Source organism: Notechis scutatus, chromosome 1, assembly GCF_049901735.1.
Source record: "Notechis scutatus isolate UNSWTSFEM ecotype Mainland chromosome 1, rNotScu1.2, whole genome shotgun sequence".
Lineage (NCBI taxonomy): Eukaryota > Metazoa > Chordata > Lepidosauria > Squamata > Elapidae > Notechis > Notechis scutatus.
The window spans coordinates 316,614,969-316,635,591 of NC_142009.1; the positions used below are offsets into that span (position 1 = coordinate 316,614,969).

The 20,623-nt window shown below is 37.1% G+C and overlaps 1 protein-coding gene across 1 annotated transcript; it reads left to right on the forward strand.

Annotated features, from left to right (window-relative positions):
- The first annotated feature begins 217 nt into the window (after positions 1–217).
- On the forward strand, positions 218–14,451 carry NAA30 (N-alpha-acetyltransferase 30, NatC catalytic subunit). The gene is made up of 5 exons (XM_026670213.2): positions 218–289; positions 429–1,331; positions 6,658–6,781; positions 7,558–7,613; positions 12,669–14,451. The coding sequence occupies exons 2-5, from the start codon at positions 432–434 to the stop codon at positions 12,804–12,806; spliced, it is 1,218 nt and encodes a 405-aa protein (XP_026525998.2). The 5' UTR covers positions 218–289; positions 429–431; the 3' UTR covers positions 12,807–14,451.
- Positions 14,452–20,623: the final 6,172 nt, after the last annotated feature.

Genomic DNA, 20,623 nt, shown 5'->3' on the forward strand with positions numbered 1-20,623 from the left:
AGGCCAGCCGTAAAGCGAGCTGCAATCAAATGTCGCGCGCGGTCGCCTCGGAGGGAAAGGAACTCGTGAGAAGCCACGCCTCTGACCCCTTTCTCCTTCCTCTCCCTCAGTCTTTCCTCGGGCCCAATCATAAAGTAAAACGACGCGAAGTGTCGCGCCTCCTCCCTGATTCTGGAGCCGCGGCGGCCAGGCCTGACAGGAAACCTAGTCGCGCTTTACGGCCGCTGGATGAGGAGGAGCGGAGAAAGGGAGCGGGAGGTGCCGCGGCTGCTGCTGAAGGGACTTTGGGGTGAGGAGGAGGAGGAGGAAGAGGGAACACGCGGGTGGGTTTGTGTGAATGGAAAAGGAAGAGGGAAGAGTTGGGCGTTTTCTTCTTACACTTTCACTCTTTCTCTCTTCGCTTCCCTCCTTCTTTTTGGTCCCCTCAGGACATGGCCGAGGTACCGCCCGGGCCTAGCAGCCTCCTCGCTTCGCCGCCGGGAGCCGCCGCTGCGCTCCTTTCTCCCTTTCCGGGAACTGCTGAAGAGGAGGAGGAGGAGGAGGAGGACGAAGAGGAAGGAGGAAGGCGTTCCTGCAGGGAGGAGAAGGAGGAGGAAGCTGAGGAGGAAGGCATGCGGGAGGGGAGCCTGCCCCGCCGCCGCGTTTGCCAGCCCCATCGCCACTACCATCAGCTCAACGGGCTCATCGCTGGTTCGGACTTGCGGCACTTGCGAAGCTCCCTGAAGGACAAGGTTTTAAGCAACAGCAACGAGAACCAGTGTCCGCCCAATAGCAAGAAAAACAGCAAGCCCACCATCACCGCTGGCCCTGGCAAAACAATGGGACACGGGCAGGAGCCCCAGCATCCCTGCCAGGGAGGGGAACGGGAGACAAGTCCATCTTCACTCAGCAACCACCACCAGGTCCCTTGCCCCCAGGCAAGGACTGCACAGTCCCAACAGCAGCAGCAGCAGCAGCAACACCACCGTCACCACTATGATGCTTCTGCTCCCTCTGCTGGGGACAGGAATGGGCTGGTTGGGGGAGGAGAGTTGGAGGAAGGCGAGGACCAGGAGTTGGAAAGGGAAGAGGAGTCCTTGCTACTTCTCTCGAGATCCTTGGCTTCTACCTGCAGTTTGCAAAAATGCTCCATGAGTCCCCATACAGACACTTCCTGGAGCCCCCAGCAAGTGAAGGAGGAGAAAGGGGACCTCACAATACGATATGTCCGATACGAGTCCGAGCTACAGATGCCAGACATCATGAGACTGATCACCAAAGATCTGTCTGAACCCTACTCCATTTACACTTATAGGTATTTTATCCACAACTGGCCTCAGCTTTGCTTTTTGGTAAGTTGGGGGTGCAGACATGATTAAAAATGTGTTGCAAGGTTGAAGGGTAAAAGGAAGAGTGTTGGAGATGGATGGACAGCAGTGGGTGATATGGAGAAAGTTAATAGGGTAAGCAAAATTCTCACATCTATCATTCACCAGTAATCAAATTGTGAAATAAATCATACACAAACTAGGTAATTGTGTGAGTGTAGTTTGAATTATGCAGAATTATTCATAAACTTTGCCCACATGTACAGTGTAAACTGAAGACCAATCTCTCTAATTTTGTTCCCAAGATGAAATTGAATTGTGCTTGGTGAATTTGGAATTGCGTATGCTTATTTTTAAATGGTTTGGGGATGCTGAGTTATATTGTCATTTGTTTTTAGAGTTTGCTATATCAATGTCTGCTCAGTTAAAATCAGAAGTAGTAATGTCTTAGAAAACATTTGAGTTGAAATTTGTACAAAGTTTTTTATTTACAGAGCAAATGTTTGAGAAGTAAATTAGGATTAATACAATCTTACAATGCTTCTGAAAAACTCATTTTGGAAATTTTAAATATGAATATTTCTTGGTACTTCACAGTATTCAATTTTAACTTGGTACCATTTATGTAATTTTAATGTTATTGTATAAAATTTAAATTGCAACTTATTTTCAGAGATGAAAGCCTACATGTTATGTGCAACATGCCTCTTACCAAATTCTATGTCTTAAATAGACATGATTCTATATACAGAAAGCAGTTCATTCTCCCATAAAAAGGTGAGCATAGATCTTGGACCATAATTGTAAGGAGAGGGTAGTTTGAAAGGAAAAAAGGGAGGATTTCTTAAATGATTCTACCATACTACATTAAACATTTCTTTTTAAAAAGATAATTATATTTAGTGTTTCTTGTTATTACTTATTAGCAGACTAAACTGCTATCTACTTAGTCAAATATCAGGTTAGGCAGCCTTCCTTTTAAAACTCTTATCATACAAGCAACGGGAAAAAAAGAGTATATTTACTTGAAAGTCAATTCTCTTAAGATATCTCTAAAATATTTTACAAATCAAAAGAAAAGTTCCTAATGGTTTGACTTGTCTAATGTCTACAGGCTCTTAATACAATCATTTTTAAAATTTTCAGCATGAGAAAATCTAGTAAGTTCATTTGATCTTTTCAGAGAAATGATAAAATACATGGTCTTCATTCTACTTTATCAGATGCCTACGAGCTACTAACAAGTTTTAGCTTTCTGAGGATATTTGAGGTGTTGAAGCAAAGGCAAAAGGAACAATAGACACGAAAACTTGCCTGAGTGGGATAAAATAGGATGGCATGAGAAAATGAAATACATCAGTAATACATCAGTGTAATATAAATAAATGCTTATAAGGGGCATCTCCTTGGGGAAACTCTTGTCCTGGCTGGATGAGCTATGTCCAGATTACAGCTTTCATTTGAAATCTATTTTCCCTTTTGCAAAATAATAAAAATAGGTAGCAATTATGTAAGAATAAGAAAGGCCTATTTCTATATTTCTGTTTGTTTAGCTAATGAATAGACAGTCTAAGCAATGACTGGCTTAGACCGTACAGAAAAGTTTACAATTTTTCCCTATGCTGTCTCATAAAAAAGCAATTCAGAAATCCAGACTTTGCTGTACAATATTTCAGTACTAGCATACTTTCAGTACTTACTGTACAATATTTCAGTACTACAAAAATAGTAGTTGGAAATGTAACAAACTTTATTTTTATTTTTAAATATAGTCTTGATTTTTTAAAAACAAAAAATGACTTGACAAAAAAAAACCTTTACAAATGGTTATATATGTTTGTCTATATAACAAAAACTTAGAAAATAACTGAGAAACTTTATGCCAGTCCTATTCTTATTAGTTTAATATGAGTGTAGGGGATATAGTAATGTTTGTTTACCTTCAAAGTGTTCAGTGTTATCTTGATGTGTTGGATTATTAATGAATATTCTAGTATTGAAGGGTGTTAAAGGTTAACACAGTAGCATTGCAGTTAATTAAGAACCGGAAGGGTTACTTCTATAAGTTCTGTTAAGCAAAGCTGCAACTTATCCTTCTGGGTTTCCTTTTAGGTAGGGACTATCATCAACCAGGATGTAATATGGAATAATATGGTGTGTTGCTGCTCAAAATGATTGTTTTCCATATATTATGAAGAACATGTTTTGTGAAAATATCAATATCCCTATGATATGAGGAGACCTTATAGATTGCCTGCAAATTAGGCCAAAGATCATTACATAAGTTTTTCCTTCAAAATTACTTTCAAGACAACTAGGATTTATTTACCTTTTGATTGCTCAGGAACATCCTCATGTTATCTGGATTAAACATTATTCAAACATTTGATTAATATATTGGTATTTTAGGATTTGAGTAGCTAGCTTTGATTTTAACTCTTAAGGATTTTAACATAATCGGAAAGGACAAGAACATCCACATATTATCTGGATTAATCATTATTCAAACCTTGCTTAGTATTGATATTATATTGGCAGTAACGTGTATTACATTGGTAATAATATTGGTATTATTTTAGTATTTGAATAGCTAGCTTTGATTTTAACTTTTAAGGATTTTAGAATACTTGGAAAGTTACTCTCCCAGATATACTCACTGGAATAGAAGAAGTAAAAGTCCTAAAGGGTACTCCCTGGAACTGAATGGAACACAGTTCCTCAATTCTTTAATTCTAAATGCATACCTTTTGGTATACAAAAGCAAATCTGACAAATCTGAAATCAGTCTGCTCTGTTTGCATTATTGATTCACTCTGATTCTTACATGACATATGCGATTTCCCCCTCATTCATGGATTTGCCTGCAGTGTTTTTCTGTGGCTGGGATAATGGAATAAATTATAGTTAATGTACCTTCAAAAAAATAAAAATAAAAAAGCTAAGTACTTGAAGGTGCATTGACAAACATAAGCCAAGAAGCGGTAGGTGAATATACCTTACTTTATTCAATTTGGGTAGTGAGGTATATAAATTGGAATGTCTAGAAAATATTTAGGAAGCAATTCCAAACTGCTTTAACCAAAATGCTTTTTTTAGAATTGCCTTCTCTGAAGAACAGAAAAAAATCCTCTTGATTTCCCAGGATCTGATACTGATCACTCACAGGAATAGGAATAGATTATCATAACACTGGTTTGGAATACTCAGGCATTGATCTTTCCAGTTATTATTGCTGCTTCACTGCCCTTTCTGTCTATCAGAAATTATTGCAGGATCAGTCTAAGTTTGTTCTAATCTGAATCTAATAATGCTCATTTCTTTAATTTATCAAATATAATTAACCTACACAACTTGCTCATTTCTTTAATTTATCAAATATAATTAACCTACACAACTTAGACCTAGCTTCATTTTTAGGTGAAAATACGGATTCTGACACTTGAGAATGAGATTCCAGAATAAAGTTTTTATTCTTGACTTGCATGAAACTTGGCCAATAATCTTGACTCATGGTATGAGAAAGATGCTCCTTTACAACAATCAGTTCTATAAGCATTATATTGTGTAAATAAACATCTGCAATGCTTACCTTGAATGCTAGCATAATCATATTAATCATACAGGTTGACTATGTATATGTTTCTTGATCATACTGCATGCACCTAATGCAAAAAGTAGATCAGAAAAAAATGAAAGTTGGGTTTCAAGCTAAAATGTCACCTACAGCTGTAACTAGATTCAGTATATTTTGTCAGGATTTATGACATTTTTAAAAAATTCTTTTTCCAATTTCAACATTCTAAGTTATGCATTTTTATAGGAGGATAAAAATTGATGTTAGTATTTTTTGTCAGATCTGCCAGCAAGAGAAACATGTTGTGAAATTAACAACTGTAAAATATAGATAAAAGTATATATATCTTACAACATCGATGAATAAAAGAACCATGCAATGGATTTGTCAGAAATAACTTTATGAAACCTAAAATTTAAAAATGTGCTCACTAAAAATTACATTTTAAAATTGATCTACATTTCATAACGTTTGACTGTTGAAATTACAAAGGCTTTTTCTTTTTTCATGTTTCAGTTATTTCAACTCTAATATAGCTCCTATTTGAATTGGTGATTGATCAGTATTTCAGTTACCGTATTTATCGGCGTATAACACGCACTTTTTTCCCCTGAAAATAGGGGGCAAATGATGTATGCGTGTTATACGCCGATATAATGTTAAGAAGCCTTCGGTGAATGCTGCTGGGATCGGGGATCAAGGACACAAATGAAAGAAGGGGAGGGAGGAAGCAACCGAAGCCTGTCCTTCTCTCTGGGTCAGCTCTGTCAGTCGCTCTCTCGCTCCTCCACCAGCACAGGAAGAAACTGCTTCAAAGAAGCGGGGCTTCCTGAAGCGCCCGTTCTCCCCCCACCCCCACCCCGCCCGCCCGCCCGCCCGCCCGCAGTGCTCCGTTCTGCCTGCCTGCCTGCCTTCGTTAATGGTTGAATCGGAACAGCTTCGGCTGAGTAAAAGAGGCGAATAGTTATTATTCTCAGCCGAAGCTGCTCCCAAACAACCAGAAACTAAGGCAGGCAGGCAGGCAGGCAGAATGGGACACTGTGGATTGAAGCGCTGCGCGGGGGTGGGAGTGGGGTGAAACGGGCGCTTTCCTGAAATTTCCCTCTTAAAATGAAGATGCGTGTTATACGCCTGTGCGTGTTATACGCCGATAAATACGGTATGTACTTTCTACTTAGAATTTAATAATTCTGTTCCTCATAAAAATAAGAGATCCATTCTCAAAGAATAGAAAAGTATCACTGAAGAATAATTCAAACTACACTGAGATACTGGATAAAATACTGTGTAAGATCCAGGCCAAACAAGCTAAAGATAATGTTTAGAGTACTAAATATTATAAACAGAAGGTAGTTTGCACAACTTCCTAACTTGTGTGCCTCTTACACAAGCCCCTTAGAAGATTTGTGAAGCTTTCTTAAATAGCATAGACTAAAAAACGCAAAGAGAAGAAAGGCACCCTGAGTGCTATCAGTCCATACATAAAAGATGCATCTACCCATTCTGGAGTAGTTTCTTATTTACTATTAGCCCTTTATGATAGCAAATTAATACACTATGCATGTGTCTGGACAGATATTTGTTCTCATACAGCTTAACATCCAAGCCAATGAGTATGATATTACTTTTCTAAGAAACTAATTAAGTAAACTTTTGGGGAATTTCCAAGATGGGATCTTTTTAAAAAATGTGTCTATAAAATGGTGATTTTATGGCACTGTGTGTTAGCCTTAACCTACAAGATGTGTTTTGTTTGGTTTTTGTTTTGTTTTTAAGGCAATGGTAGGTGATGAGTGCGTAGGTGCAATCGTCTGCAAGTTGGACATGCACAAAAAGATGTTTCGTAGAGGTTATATAGCCATGTTAGCGGTGGATTCCAAATACAGAAGAAAAGGCATAGGTAAGAATAGCAGTTGCATCTTTTTGAAGCTTTCTGAAAGTAATATACTTTCAGTTAGCTATTGCTTTGAGGTAAATATTTTTGCATACCATTGCCTTTCTTTGTGGCAATTACTTTAATCAGTAATTTTTAAAATGAAGCACTCTGCTATTGTCATATACTTATGTGCATCTCATGAGTCCTTATTCTGGGGATATCCACTTTGAACTCATCACCGACCCTATTCATACACTTCTGCTGCAGTGATGTTGACAAGAGAAACATGCCTCATAGTTGGGAAATACATTCTCTTTAGGTTGGCTGCTTTCTCTTGTGAGCCACCCCTGTATATAAGACATTCACAGGTTAAAAGGAAACTGGGGACAGAAATTTAACCTATTAAAGGAAAGAAATATGTATGATTTTATTAGCTTATTCTGTACCCCATTGGTTTCCTTAACTTTACAGTACACTATGTTGTGGCAGGCTAAGTGAAACTGCCTCTGGAAACTGCTATGCAAATTTTTGTAAGTCAGTGCTAAAGAATAATCATAAATAAGCTCTTTGAATGTTGTGCCATGATATCTCATTTATACTTAATGTAAAATACATTGGTGTTTGGATTGCCTTTCCTTTCCCTTATGAGACAATTTTGTTTAAAATGTGTAGACTATCGTATTACTAATTGTTACTTCTTAAATTATACATGTGTTGGAAGATCAGGATACAGACTAGTTCATATTGTAATAATTTGTACCTGAAGTTTAAATTATTATTTTTTTTCATTTGTATTCCAGGTACAAACTTGGTTAAGAAAGCTATTTACGCCATGGTAGAAGGAGATTGTGATGAGGTAATTATTTTGTTCGAAGAAACTTTGTTTTTCTCCTTTGCTTCACTTGAAGGCTGTACTTCCAAATGCAGTTTACTATATAAGCAAGGCTTCAGTTTAAGTAAAATATATTCAGAAAAACAATGTTTTCTGGGACTCCAAAGAATAAATTTGACTTCTTTGAGCTGCACAGAAAAATACATGAAATCTGATACATACATGAGCAAATAAATGAGCAAAAACCCTAAACAAATCTAGATAGTAATATAAGTGACCTAAAGTAATGATTTGAGCTTGCATAGTATACTAAAAAGTTATGGTACTTTGGGGATATAGTACATGAAAATGAGAAATTACAGAAACCCATACTAGTTCTGTTGTCACCTGGGTCAACAAGACCATGCTAGGTGTTGGATTTCCTGGACATCTGGTGAAAAATAAACGACAGGACTCGGGACTGTTGGCTGAGCAACCAGGGCTAGCAGCTGCAGAACTACTGGAATGAAAGGTGTTTACCTGCCACAAATATATAGTGATTGAAAAACAAAGAAATAATGGTATGTTATTACAGTTTAAGTCCAACAAGGGGTTTTTTGAAATGAGTGCACTAGTTCTGGAAAGAACAACATCCAGAAATAATAGAACAGAGGCTAGCAGATCAACATCATTTTATAATATGAAATAAAGTATTCACAGAAGCAGAATTGGAAGAATTGCAAAAGTCTACCCAGTACGAAGAAATCAAAGCCTTGCCAGAAGTAAATCAGACTATAAATGCAAACTAAGGGGAGTTGGCAGTTAGATGAAACCAGCACAGCTATAGAATTGTTTTCATTTGGAAACCAGGCACCCTTTATTCTGCCTCAGAAAGAACAAAGCCCGCTAACTAAAGAACTAGAAGAATAACTGAGAATCTAGAACAGCACAAAAACAATATAATAAAGTTGCCTGCATTGAAGCTTGTTCCAAAGAAACAGCTAGCATAAGCATTAAAAGATGCCAATGCTGTAATATTAAATATAAGCACCAGCTCACTGCATGAAACAAACCAACAGTACATCTACAGTTATAACTGTAATCCCTGGGATGCAAAATCAACAAAGAAAAAAAAGCCAAACAGTGCACCACCAAAACAAAAGATCAGGTTGGAAAATAAGATTAGCAAATTGAGATCAGATTCAAGTAAGTTAGAACAGATGAAAGAAAAAAAAACTGAAAAACAAGAACACTAAATCGGGGGTCGCCAACCTTTTGGACTTCAGGGGCCACCAAACTCATAATGTGTTTCTGCCATCAGCTATCTGAGTCTTCACTGAATAATAGAATCTTCAGTCCTAAGCGAAGTTTTAAGCAGAGCTGAAGATCTAAAGATTAGCTAGAAAGCAAGAAATCCAGTGATTTCCTGCTTTCTAGCTAATCTAAATCTCCCGGCACAGCAGAACAGCTGATAGTCTGGGGAATAGCAACTTAGCAGGCAAGTTTGCCAGGTAAGGAGTGAGTGGGCAGGGAGGGTTCCCGTGGGCCATGTGGGCGGCGCAGCATTGTGTTCCCGCACAGCCTGGATTAATTGCTTTGGGTGGTGTTCTGGGGATGACATTTCTCTGCGGACCACCAAAATTTTCTTGTGGACCACCAGTGGGCCGCAGCCCACCGGTTGGTGACCACTGCACTAAATAATACCTAATCAAGAAATACCACTTAGAAACAAAGCAGCTTAGAGGACACTGGAAATAATAAAGTAGCAAATAACAGCCAATAAAATTAGCAGATACAAAATTTGAATTGAAAATTATAGGTAGAACCTCTAATTTTAATCCAATCAGAAATGTTTCTATCAGTCCATTAATGGAGATACCTCAGTGAATCAATCAGCACCTGATAAGGAAGAAACTGCAGTTTTGAGTGAATATATTCTTTGAACTCAAAGAAATATAGCAAGAACACAGCTTGGGTAAAGAAGGTGGATAAGAATAAAAAAGATGAAATGAAAGAACTTGTAATAACAGCAGAAATGGTGGAGAAAAGGGCAAAGAAGATCAAGAATTGTCAGCATCAGGTGAAGATGAATTGCATAGATTTTGGTTGAAACTTCTGATTTGTTTATACCCACTTGTTGCCAAACAGTTTAACAATGTACTGCAAGAAAGTAAAATTGAAGAGTTATTAACATCTGGGATAACCTACCTGAAAAATCCAGCAGAGAGGGCAGCACCAGACAGCTACAGGCAATTACCTGCTTAACAGCAAATTTTTAAATTGCTAACTAGTGTGGTAGTTGATGCAATCCAGCAGCATCTAGATAAAAATAAGCTCTTTCCACCTGAGCAGAAAGGAAACTACTCCAACAGCAGAGGAACAAAAGATCAACTCCTAATTGACAAGATGATTCTGGAAAACTGCAAAAGAAGGAAAACCAACTTGAATGTAGCATGGCTTGATTATAAGAAGACATTTGATTCCCTACCACATGATTGAATAATCAAGTGCTAAGAAATAAGAGGAGTCAGTAGAAACATCAGAAGATTTGCACAAAGATTAATGGCACAATGGAAGACACGGTTGCTAGTCAATAGCAATAGATTGGGAGAGGTTACTATCAAGAGGAATCTTTCAAGGAGACTCACTTTCATCATTACCCTTTGTCATTGCACTGATTCTTCTGTCAAAGATACTGAATATCTCAGGCCGTGGCAATCAAACATCAAAAACATCTGCCAATCTGAAACTGTATGGTGTCAGCTCTTTGGGATAGTCCAGACAAGAAGCACAAACCATGTATACTAACATCACCTTATTGCACGTTTGAAAGTATTTTTCCCCTCCATTAATTTCACTTTCCAGAAAACGAGGAGAGGTACCTTTTAAAATGCTTTCTCGTCCCCTTTTGTTTCTTTGAGCTGAGATAGCTTTTGCGCGACAGTTATCTACTCTGTAGTTCTTCCTCCGTCTCCCAAGGTGATTCCCACACACCATTACACACTGCACAAAGCTTCTCAAAGTTGAAATGTACCATTCTTCATAGGCCTGTTACTATTTTCCTGTAAGGTTTTTGCACAAATTTATGGAAAGATTAAATATAATCAATACAATGGGTTTGAATTTGTGACTGACAAGTATATGGCAACAAATCTGACACTTATTATTTATTATGCAACTTTATCAACTGATATGTAATAGTAAAAGAAAAACACTATAGTTAGAATTTAGTTCACGGCTCTATTAACCGAACAAAAAAAGTGATTATAACTAAAACAATTCAAATGTAACCAACCACCATGTGGATTTAACAGAACACACCAAGAAACTGCAGAACCCACATACATCCATAACTATTTATTTTGATTAATATAAAATAAATACTAACCCGAAAGCTACCAATCTTAATAAGAATCAGGTGAATTACTTCGTTCCCATGTAAATAATTTTTTTTTCAATTCTTAAAAATGCCATGTTAGCAATCAAGAAAGGAAACTGCTGATTCCAAGACACCATAACCCTGGACTTGAAAGAAGACTATTCAGGGGAACTTTGGGGGAAAGAAGAATTATGAATGTCTCCAAGAAGACAAGTGCAGCAATCTAAACATGAAGCAACCCAAATATGCACCAATAAAATCTCCTCAATCAAAAGATTCCTGATCCTATTGTTTTCACATCAGATGTAATTTTTCAATCCTGCCTATAAGCTCCGTAAGAGAGTCAGGTCATTACCAGCCATTGTTTATAGTTGGTATCAGACCAAATATTCTACATTCATAGAATTATAGTTTTAGAATAGAACATTTAAATCATAAAGTTATATCTCTTACTGGAAGAATCCAAATTCCCTCATACATGGCTATTTAGCTTTCACCTGAAAGTATCTAAAGAAGAAAATCTACTACTTTTCTGGGTACATAGTTCCACAATTGAACTGTTCTTATGATTGGTGTTTTGTTCCAATATTTAATCAGAATCAGCCTTCTGTGACTTGAATTCATTATTTCATCTCCTGAACTCCAGAAACCTGATTTAATCTTCTAAAAATAAATAACATAATGAAAATAAAAATAGTTTTCACGTATTTGAAGAGTGCCATCATATTTCCCTTCATTCCTGTTTTCTCAAGTTTAAATCTAATCTTTAATCTTTCTTTATAGAAATTAGTTTTCTACATCTTCTGATCATCAACATTGCTCTTTCCTGAATCTGTTACTGATCTGTTTTAATTCTTAATAGCGTGATTCCAGAATTTTACATAGTATTCAAGGCAAAGTCTTACAAATGCATAAAAAGAATGATTATATTCCATAATTGGAAAAAATGCAGGATCTTTCTTTGTTCTAGAAACCTGACCCTGCAAGTTTGTATATGCTAAAATTATTCTTTTAATTATATTATCTTTACCCCTAACTTTCTTCTGAAGAACTCAGGACAGCATGCAAACTGCTTCCTCCCTTCTCTCCATTTTTATCCTCACAAAACATTAGGCAATTAAATCAATTTTATTGCAGTCATTAACTAGTGTAATTGTGGAAAATTAAGCTGAGAGTATAGTGAGCTAACTGTAGATCGCTTATAATTTAATTTATTTATATCCCAATTTTCAGAAGGCCAATTCTTCCAAAATAGCATATAAGCATCATTAGCACATGATTTGGTAATACCTTAATAACATAAATATATGACATCAGGATCCCTTCTAAGGATTGTTGATAGTAAAACACTAAAAGAGAGCAACCTCTCGGATCCTGGATCCTGGATCAGTTCAAGAATCTTATGGAATGTCTTTTTAATGTCAGGGAACTTGTAAATATAAATAATTGCAAGCTGTACTATAACATTTGATCAACAAGCTTGCTTTCACCTTAATATGCAATTCAACTTGGGCTAGGAACTCAAGCGTTGGACTACTATTGAGTTGGGGACCGTTTGATCTGGCACCTGGGTGGAAAGCATGTTTCTATTCGTATTTTTATGGTTTGCAAACTGCCTAAAATCTACATGAGCCTAGGCAGCCATATAAGTCCTGCAAATAAATTAAAAAGCAGACCCCCCCAAAAAAACACCTTGTTGAAAAACTTGTCTTATTTTGTAGGTTGTCCTGGAGACTGAGATCACGAACAAGTCTGCATTGAAACTTTATGAAAATCTTGGCTTTGTGCGAGACAAGAGGTTGTTCAGATACTATTTAAATGGAGTTGATGCATTGCGTCTTAAACTTTGGCTACGTTAATTGGAGGACTTTTCTTCTCAACAAACATGGCAGCAGCATCTTTTGCATTCAATGCAATTTGTGTGGAATTGCTTTGCAGTTGGACATAATAACTTCCATACAGCTCTTCTTTGTGAGTGTCTCATCGAGCATTGCACCTAAATTGTTGCACTGTGTGGCATGGCGCATCTTGTTCTGAATTTACAACAGGTTGTTTCAGACTTCAAATCCTCTTGGTAACCAGGAAGATGTGCCAATAGGTAGCCAAGAGCTCCTCTTTTCATTTGCAAGTCTACTGACTTCTGTTATATAAATGGTGAACATTTTATCAAGAACCTGTGTACACAGAACACATTTTTTTTTTGTTTTAAGAGAGAAAGAAAAGCCAATGTAATTGTAAAATTCTATAAGTATACTAACATTTCATACAAATCGCACCATAGTTTTTTTTTTCCCTGGGGAAAATAAAAATTACTTCAACTTTAGGTTTTATTTTTCAATATTGAAGTTTCCATTCTTAAATATTGGTACCTCAGTGATTAGTGGATGAAAAAAATGTATTGTAGGGTGGGGTGTGTGTTACATCGAGTAACGGTAACAAATTGCGTCTGCCAGTGCCTGTAGAAAAACGTATATTTGTCTCCACTGCTAATTTGAGTGCATGCTTTCTTTTCTTGATTTTTTTTTTGTCTTTGCAAGAATGGCTTTTATTTAAATTCTGGATTTGATAATAAATTATTTCATTTATCATTTGGACAGAACTCCCATGTGAGAGCTTAAGAAGCCCTTGTTTTACAGTAAGAAGTCTAAGCTATTTTTTAGAACAATTTTGAGTAGCTGCTAAAAGGGAGTCTGATGCACTTTTTCCTTTAAAGAGAGAGGGGGATCTTTTTAAAAAGCAAACAACAAATTAATGTAATCTGGATTAATTTTTATTTAATTCGAATTATCACTAGAATAGCTAAAGAACCATTATTTTTAAACAGTTAAATGAATTTAAATTCTGCTTGGACTCATGCTTATCTTCCATGTTTTAAAAATGCTTTGGTCTTTAGTTCTTGGTCTTGAAAATGAATTTCAAACTGCAATACCATGTTTGTTCTTTAGCTGCTTTCACTTTATTTTCTATTTTAGAAAAGCCAAATCTCTTGCAGTTTTAATTTTTTTTCTGAATTATTTGACAGGAGTGTCCAAAGGTTGATTTTGAGTTCTTCCCTCTTTTTAAAATCTAAATGAGCTTGTATTCTTTTTCACCAGTTACACTGTGTACTTCTGTCTGTCAGTGCAATATGTAAAGCAAATCACTTCTTTTTGGCAGTTCAGCAATGACAGCATTAGTATATAATATATAAAAGCAAAACATAAGATTGATCCCAACTCATGGGGAAATAATTCGTCTATTGATAGGAAACCCTTCAGAATTCAAGTTTGCCTTACTATGTAATATGTTAAGTTCAATCGATTATTTTATAAAATGGTTTAAGTTACTGTACATTTGAGAGGACTTTACCACTAGTCCCCCTTTGGAAATGAACACCCATTCTGGATAGTTTAGCAAATTTAAAGGAAGGCCATCCTTATTTTGCACAGTCTGAGCATCTCCCCCACTATGTATAAGTTGTGAATTGTATTTGGGAAAAAAATAAAGGATTTTAATTTAAAACTGGCACTTATCTCCTGATATATTTTGTATAGCTTTCTTCCCCCTTTTTCTTTCATCCACTTGATGGTTGAATTTGAGTTCTTAGCAACTTTCTGCCCTGTTTGCAGCACCACGCTTGAACAGCAGATCATTGAATGCTGAGCACCATCAAATACTTTAACCATGCCATTTTTAGCTGTAGTGTAGTCTTCCTAGTTGGCAATATTTACTTCACCTGGAACGTGTCAGACTGAAGAAAGTCCTTCTAAACCACCAGGTAAGCCCAGTTTGCAATGAATTGAAATGTTTAGAGAATGGGGCAATAATGCTAAATTGTGATGCGCAGTCCTGTGATAACATCAGACTGGAAACTTCGTTTTTAATTTCTTAGATTTTTTTTCTGTAAGTGAACCAGAAAAATTAAGAGAATGCCCCTAAATATTGTTTTCAGGAGAATTCTTGTGTTCATTCCTTTAGAGCTTCTTTAATTCCAGTTAACAAAGTTCCCATGTTCTGGATTAATATGTTGAAGGTGTTACTTGAAGGTGTTACTTGTTATATTAGGAGGGTTTTCCCTAAGATTTAAATCAATAATGGAAGATTCTTATTGTTTAATTCATAAGGTTTCACTGTTTTAAAATACCTCTGTTAATTAGGAATATGAAATAATTAGAAAATTAGATTTCAGACTAGGAAAAAACTAAGAAAAGTTGTATACCATATTTTTTTTTGACTATCGGTATAAATTCATTGATTTTTTTTTTTTTAAAAAAAAGACAATCACAAGGTAGATTTAAGGCTAATTCTCTGGATAATCTGAAATAAACATTTTTGTCTATGTGTTTCCTCACTCTTCCCCACCCCAAAAAATTATGGTGTAAGTTGCTAAAATGATAGTAGCTGAGAAGATAGAATGAAGTTGCATACAAAGTCTATAATCTGATATTCAGAAGTTAGCTGCTGATGTAAGCAAAAACGGGTGTGATAAAGGACTGGAAGTCAGAAGTCCCTTTCTTCACTTTCCAACTCATGTTCTACAAATGGCATTTGAGCTAAATGGCTTGCAAGATTGGGAAATATACAGCTATCCCAGTTAGTAGTTACAGTATTGTTATATATATGGAATAACCGTGTTTGTAGATACTGGTTTGAACTGTTCAGCAGTGTTGTGTTCTCAAATATGTGGCATCATTTCTACTCATTTCAGTCAAATATATTGACTTTCAGCATTTAAAATTCAGTTGTTAAGCAAAATGTATATAACTTCGTGTGATTATATGATATTTAAATAGTAATTCTACATTGCAGAACCTGTGGAAATACAGACCAGTTTCTAGTGAATATACGAAGTATCTATGCCTAATTTAAGAAAGCAAAATACATTTGCTATTGCTACCACAACCACACTGAGTTTGTACAAATGGATCTAGGTTAACCATTTTACCACAATAAAAGGAATTTTGTCCTCAGGTTCAAAAATATATCTGGTGTCCTGCACTGAAAAACCATACGGCACAGTCAGTTGATCAAGAAACAAGGCTTGGCAACAAGTTACAAGTTCATGCTACAAGTTCTAACAGTTGCCAAAGTATCATCTGATTATAAAATTGTTTCCCTATTTTAAAATATTAAAACTATGAGATGAGCTAATCTAAAAGAAAAAAATAAGAGTTTGTGAATCTGTTTGCTGTTTGTTTAACTGCTTAAATTTGTTTAAGTGAAAGCATATATGAATGAAGCACTGTACTCTCTACAAAGACTCATCCATCATTAGGATTTCAGTTGTGCACTTGTAACAAAAATCCCTAACGATAACTGACCATAACACATATTTGCAAGATATGGATGTGTAAAAACTCTTTAGATATGTGGCTACTAACTTAAGCCCTTTAATTATCCATTCTTAAGAATAAAACACAAAGCAAGCTGAAAATACAGTAAATTGTTCATCATGCTTCCAGTGGCTTCAGATTTTTTTAAAGATATTTTTTAAAAAAACTTGCTGTAAAAAAAAATGCCTGCATCTAAGTTAGTGGGACTTACTTTTGAGAAAGCACACTTAGTGTTGTACCACAGGCAGCCAAATGCATTAAATGACCTCTCACTATCCCATTACATCCTTTTTCCAATGCTTCTCCAATCTAGTGTCCTTTAACAACAACAGAACTACCGATTATTTAACGAGTTTATATAGCTGCTTAACTCACACAGAGATGACTCCAGGCAGCTTACAACGCTTAAAAATCCACCCCATAATAAAAACCCATAATCCCCTCCACCCCCTACCCCCATGGCAGCATCAACACAAACCAGCCACTTGATTAGCTCCATCTCCCATTTGGGGTTCCACAGGCCCACTGAGTAAATGATGTTTTAGTGCCTTTCAAAAAAAGATGTCAGAATTCCTAAACAAAATGCATCCTAATGAATTATTCTGGGAATTCTTGTGGTCTTCAGTGCCTGCTGAAAATTCTGGGTCAGAAAGGGTGGTCCTGTTGCTTTATTTCCACCTTTAACACACATAACACAGGTTATCTTTCTCCTTTAATAGATGTGATCCTGATCTACAAAAAAGGCTGGGAGGCATAGACTTGTTTACCTTCCTGCCCCCTCCCCTAATTATATGTCTTATATAATGAATATAATTAATTATATATCTGTTGTTACAACCTCAAACCCCCAAAACTTTAACCTTAAACTGTCTACCGTTCACCTCACTCCATTCCTAAGAGGTCTGTAAGGGGGCATGATAAGCGCACCAGTGTGCCTACTGTCCCTGTCCTACTGTTCCCATTTATCCACTTGTTTGTACTCATTTATTATGCATATACTTATACCAGTTTATATGTTATGTTTATATGTTATGTTCATACTTACACTTGTTTTCTCATACATGCTTGACACGCTAAATAAATAAATATAAATAAATAAATACATTAGTTGCTGAAACTAAACTCTCTGCCTCAGCCCTCAGCCCTCCGATCTCTCTCTCTTTTAAAAAGCTTCCATTTTCGAAATCACTGCGTGCCTGGGAAGAGGATGACAAAACCTGTAAGTTACTTACCTTGACCCCTGGCTGAAGAATAGAAGAAAGGAATGAAGCAAGCAAAGAAACTCTTTCTGCAGGTTTTTGCCTTGAGGACCTGAAGAAAAAGTTTAGCTCAGAAACAGTTTAGCTGGCTAGGGATCTCGGCACATGCAGCAAACGGGGCAAAAGCTGAGTCCTTGCAAGGTGTTTTGCAGTTTGCCTCACTGCCTTCAGAAACCAACTAGGACTCCCCTTTAGATTCCTAGCTGGATCCTAAAGGCAGTCAAGCAAACAGCAAAAATATTTTAAAGGCATTCTAGCAGTCCTAAAGGAAGAGCAAAAACCAAATTAAAAAAAAAACTTTGCAAGGAGACAGCTTCTGACTCCCTTTCAAATCCTATATTCCAGTTTACAGGGCATTCTAAGGGCTTCAAACTTTCTTTCCTTTTCTCTGTCACTGCCTATGTGCCTAAGCTGGACATCTGACAATTAGAGCACCTCAGAGAAAACACTTTTGTTTTGTTTTCTTTCTTTCTTTTTGACCTTGAGAGTTACACACAACTTTGTTTTTCTGTTTCAGGGCAGTTCATCCTTCCATAATCATTAAGAGCTGTCAAATCTGGGCTGCAAATTTCAGGAACTTGCTGTGGCTCCTATTTAGGCTGAAGAGCCATGTGTCTTCTATTTTATTTTCTTTTTTTTGTACTGAAAAACTCAGGACAGGAATAGACAATGTTAATCTGAGTTTAATTCATTTATTTTAACCTGAGAGGCCGCAGGGATAGTGCAATAACGGAAGGATGCTGGGATAGAATTCTCAGCCTAGGAATGATGATAATCATGATTAAGTTTCTGGAGAGTTTGTTTCCATGCATTCTACCTATTCTCCTATCCTTTTATAAGGGCCTAAAGACATGGCTCTGTGAGTTGGCTTTGGGCCCCAGTGGTTGAAGCCAGTGGTGGGATTCAAAAATGTTTACTACTGGTTCTGTGGGCGTGGCTTGGTAGACGTGGCTTGGTGGGTGTGGCATGGCTTGGTGGGTGTGGCTTGGGAAGGATACTGTAAAATCCCCATTCCCTCCCCACCCCACTTACCTGCTTTCCAGCTCCATGGCAACAAAAGAAGACCTAGCTGAGCAGCTGGAACTCGGGAAGCAGAGAATAGATGTGGGCGGGGCCAGTCAGAGGTGGTATTCTGAACTCAAAATTTCCGCTACTGGTTCTCTGAACTACTCAAAATTTCCACTACCAGTTCTCCAGAACTGGTCAGAACCTGCTGAATACCACCTCTGGTTGAAGCACAGTGAAGGTGGTTGATCAAGTTACAACAGATACAATCTCTGCCCAGTTTCAGTTCATTATAGTTACCAGGAACTGTATTCACTTGGCATGCAACACTAGCCTGATATCTATCAGGTGGTCGTGTTACTCAGGTTGAACGTCTTGGTAATACAGGGCTTACTGGTGGACTTCCCTGTGCCACCTGTTCCTGTTCTTCTATCTCCTCCTGTGCCTGTTCTTCTACTTCCTCCTGTTCTTCCTCTTTAATGGCTATTCGTGGTTTACTTATTTCAACTTTAGGGACTACTTTGGTGTCAATAATAACATCATTGCTGGATTCTTGTTCCAGTTTATTCCACCCAACGTGCTCAATAATTTTGCACTAGCGCTGCAATAAACATGAGCTGTGCCTGGATCCCAGAATCTAAATGATCTATGGTTGGCCTCGTAACCTACAAAAAATAATTTCTTAGCCCTGTGTTGCCCTTTCATTCTTACTTGTGGGGGAATATGCACCCATGCTGGAGGTCCAAATGTGTGTAAATAACTTAAATTTGGCTTTCTGCCATTCCAACGAGTGAATGGCAATTGTTTAACACATGATTGCTACACATTATGGCCTCACCCCACAGTATTTCAGGCAAACATGAGTCAGATAACATAGTGCGAGCCATGGCTTGTAACGTTTGCCCTCTTTGTTCTACAAACGAGTTATGTTGTGGTCTGTAAGGTGCAGAACGTTTATGCTCAACACCAGCCAATTTCAACATAGTTTGGAATCTCTTGTTGATAAACTCAGTCCCATTATCAGTAACTAAAGTAATTACTTTACTCCTCATTTTTCTCTCTGCAAACCTTAGCCAGTTAAAGAAATGTTGGAATGTTTCTGTTTTGTTTTTCATGAGATAGCAGAAACCGTACTGTGAGTAATGGTCCATTATACTCAAAACATAGCAGGCACCTCCCAAACTGGGTTTCTTAGGACCAATTATGTCAGCAAACACAACCTCTAAAGGTTCTTTGGTCTTAAACCCATTTAGTCTGTTTGCTGGAGTAACCTTGCTTTTATCTTGGCTATAGGCATTACAGTTTAAATACTTGCTACAGGGTTTCAATTTTACTCCCTCTGACAATTCAACAGTTTGTTTGAGCATTTTGAAATTAATGTGCCCCAGATGTCCATGCAATAAATGTATACATTCATCATGTGGCTTAACATTGTTATAAACTGAGTTAGCTATCTGCAACTGGTCATCATGTATCACATATAAATCATTCTCTAAATTAGCAGTAACACTTTTACCCTCTTTCTCTATTATACAGTTATCTCCCCTAAAGGTTACTATATAACCAATATTAACTAAAGCCCTTACTGATAGCAAATTAAATTTCAGTTTAGGTACATATAACATAGTTAAATGCTCATTTATACAAGAACGATATGCAGTACCTTCACCAGAGGCTTTCATCTTCCATCCATTTGCCAATGATACATGTTGCTTACTCGTGGACATCTTTACAAACCTTTTTCTATCTTTAGTAATGCACTGCGATGCTCCACTATCAACAACCCACAAATCATGGTTTACAGTTGAATTGCTAGACATAGCTAAACTAACATTCTTCTTGGCCTTCTGGTGATTATCAGTATTCTGTCATTTTCCCTTCTTACAGAATCTAGCTAGATGTCCCCTAGCCCCACAAGAAAAACATTTCCTTACAGTATAGGCAGTTGAAAACAAATCATCTTCTTGTGGTTGTTCCTTTCTCAGTTGATCCCTATCCAGTTGTCTTCTTGCTTCTTCTAACAACCTTCCGGTTATGTCAGTCAATGTTAGTTCATCTCTGGGCAGGACTTCCAGTGAAGATACGTAATCATCATAACTT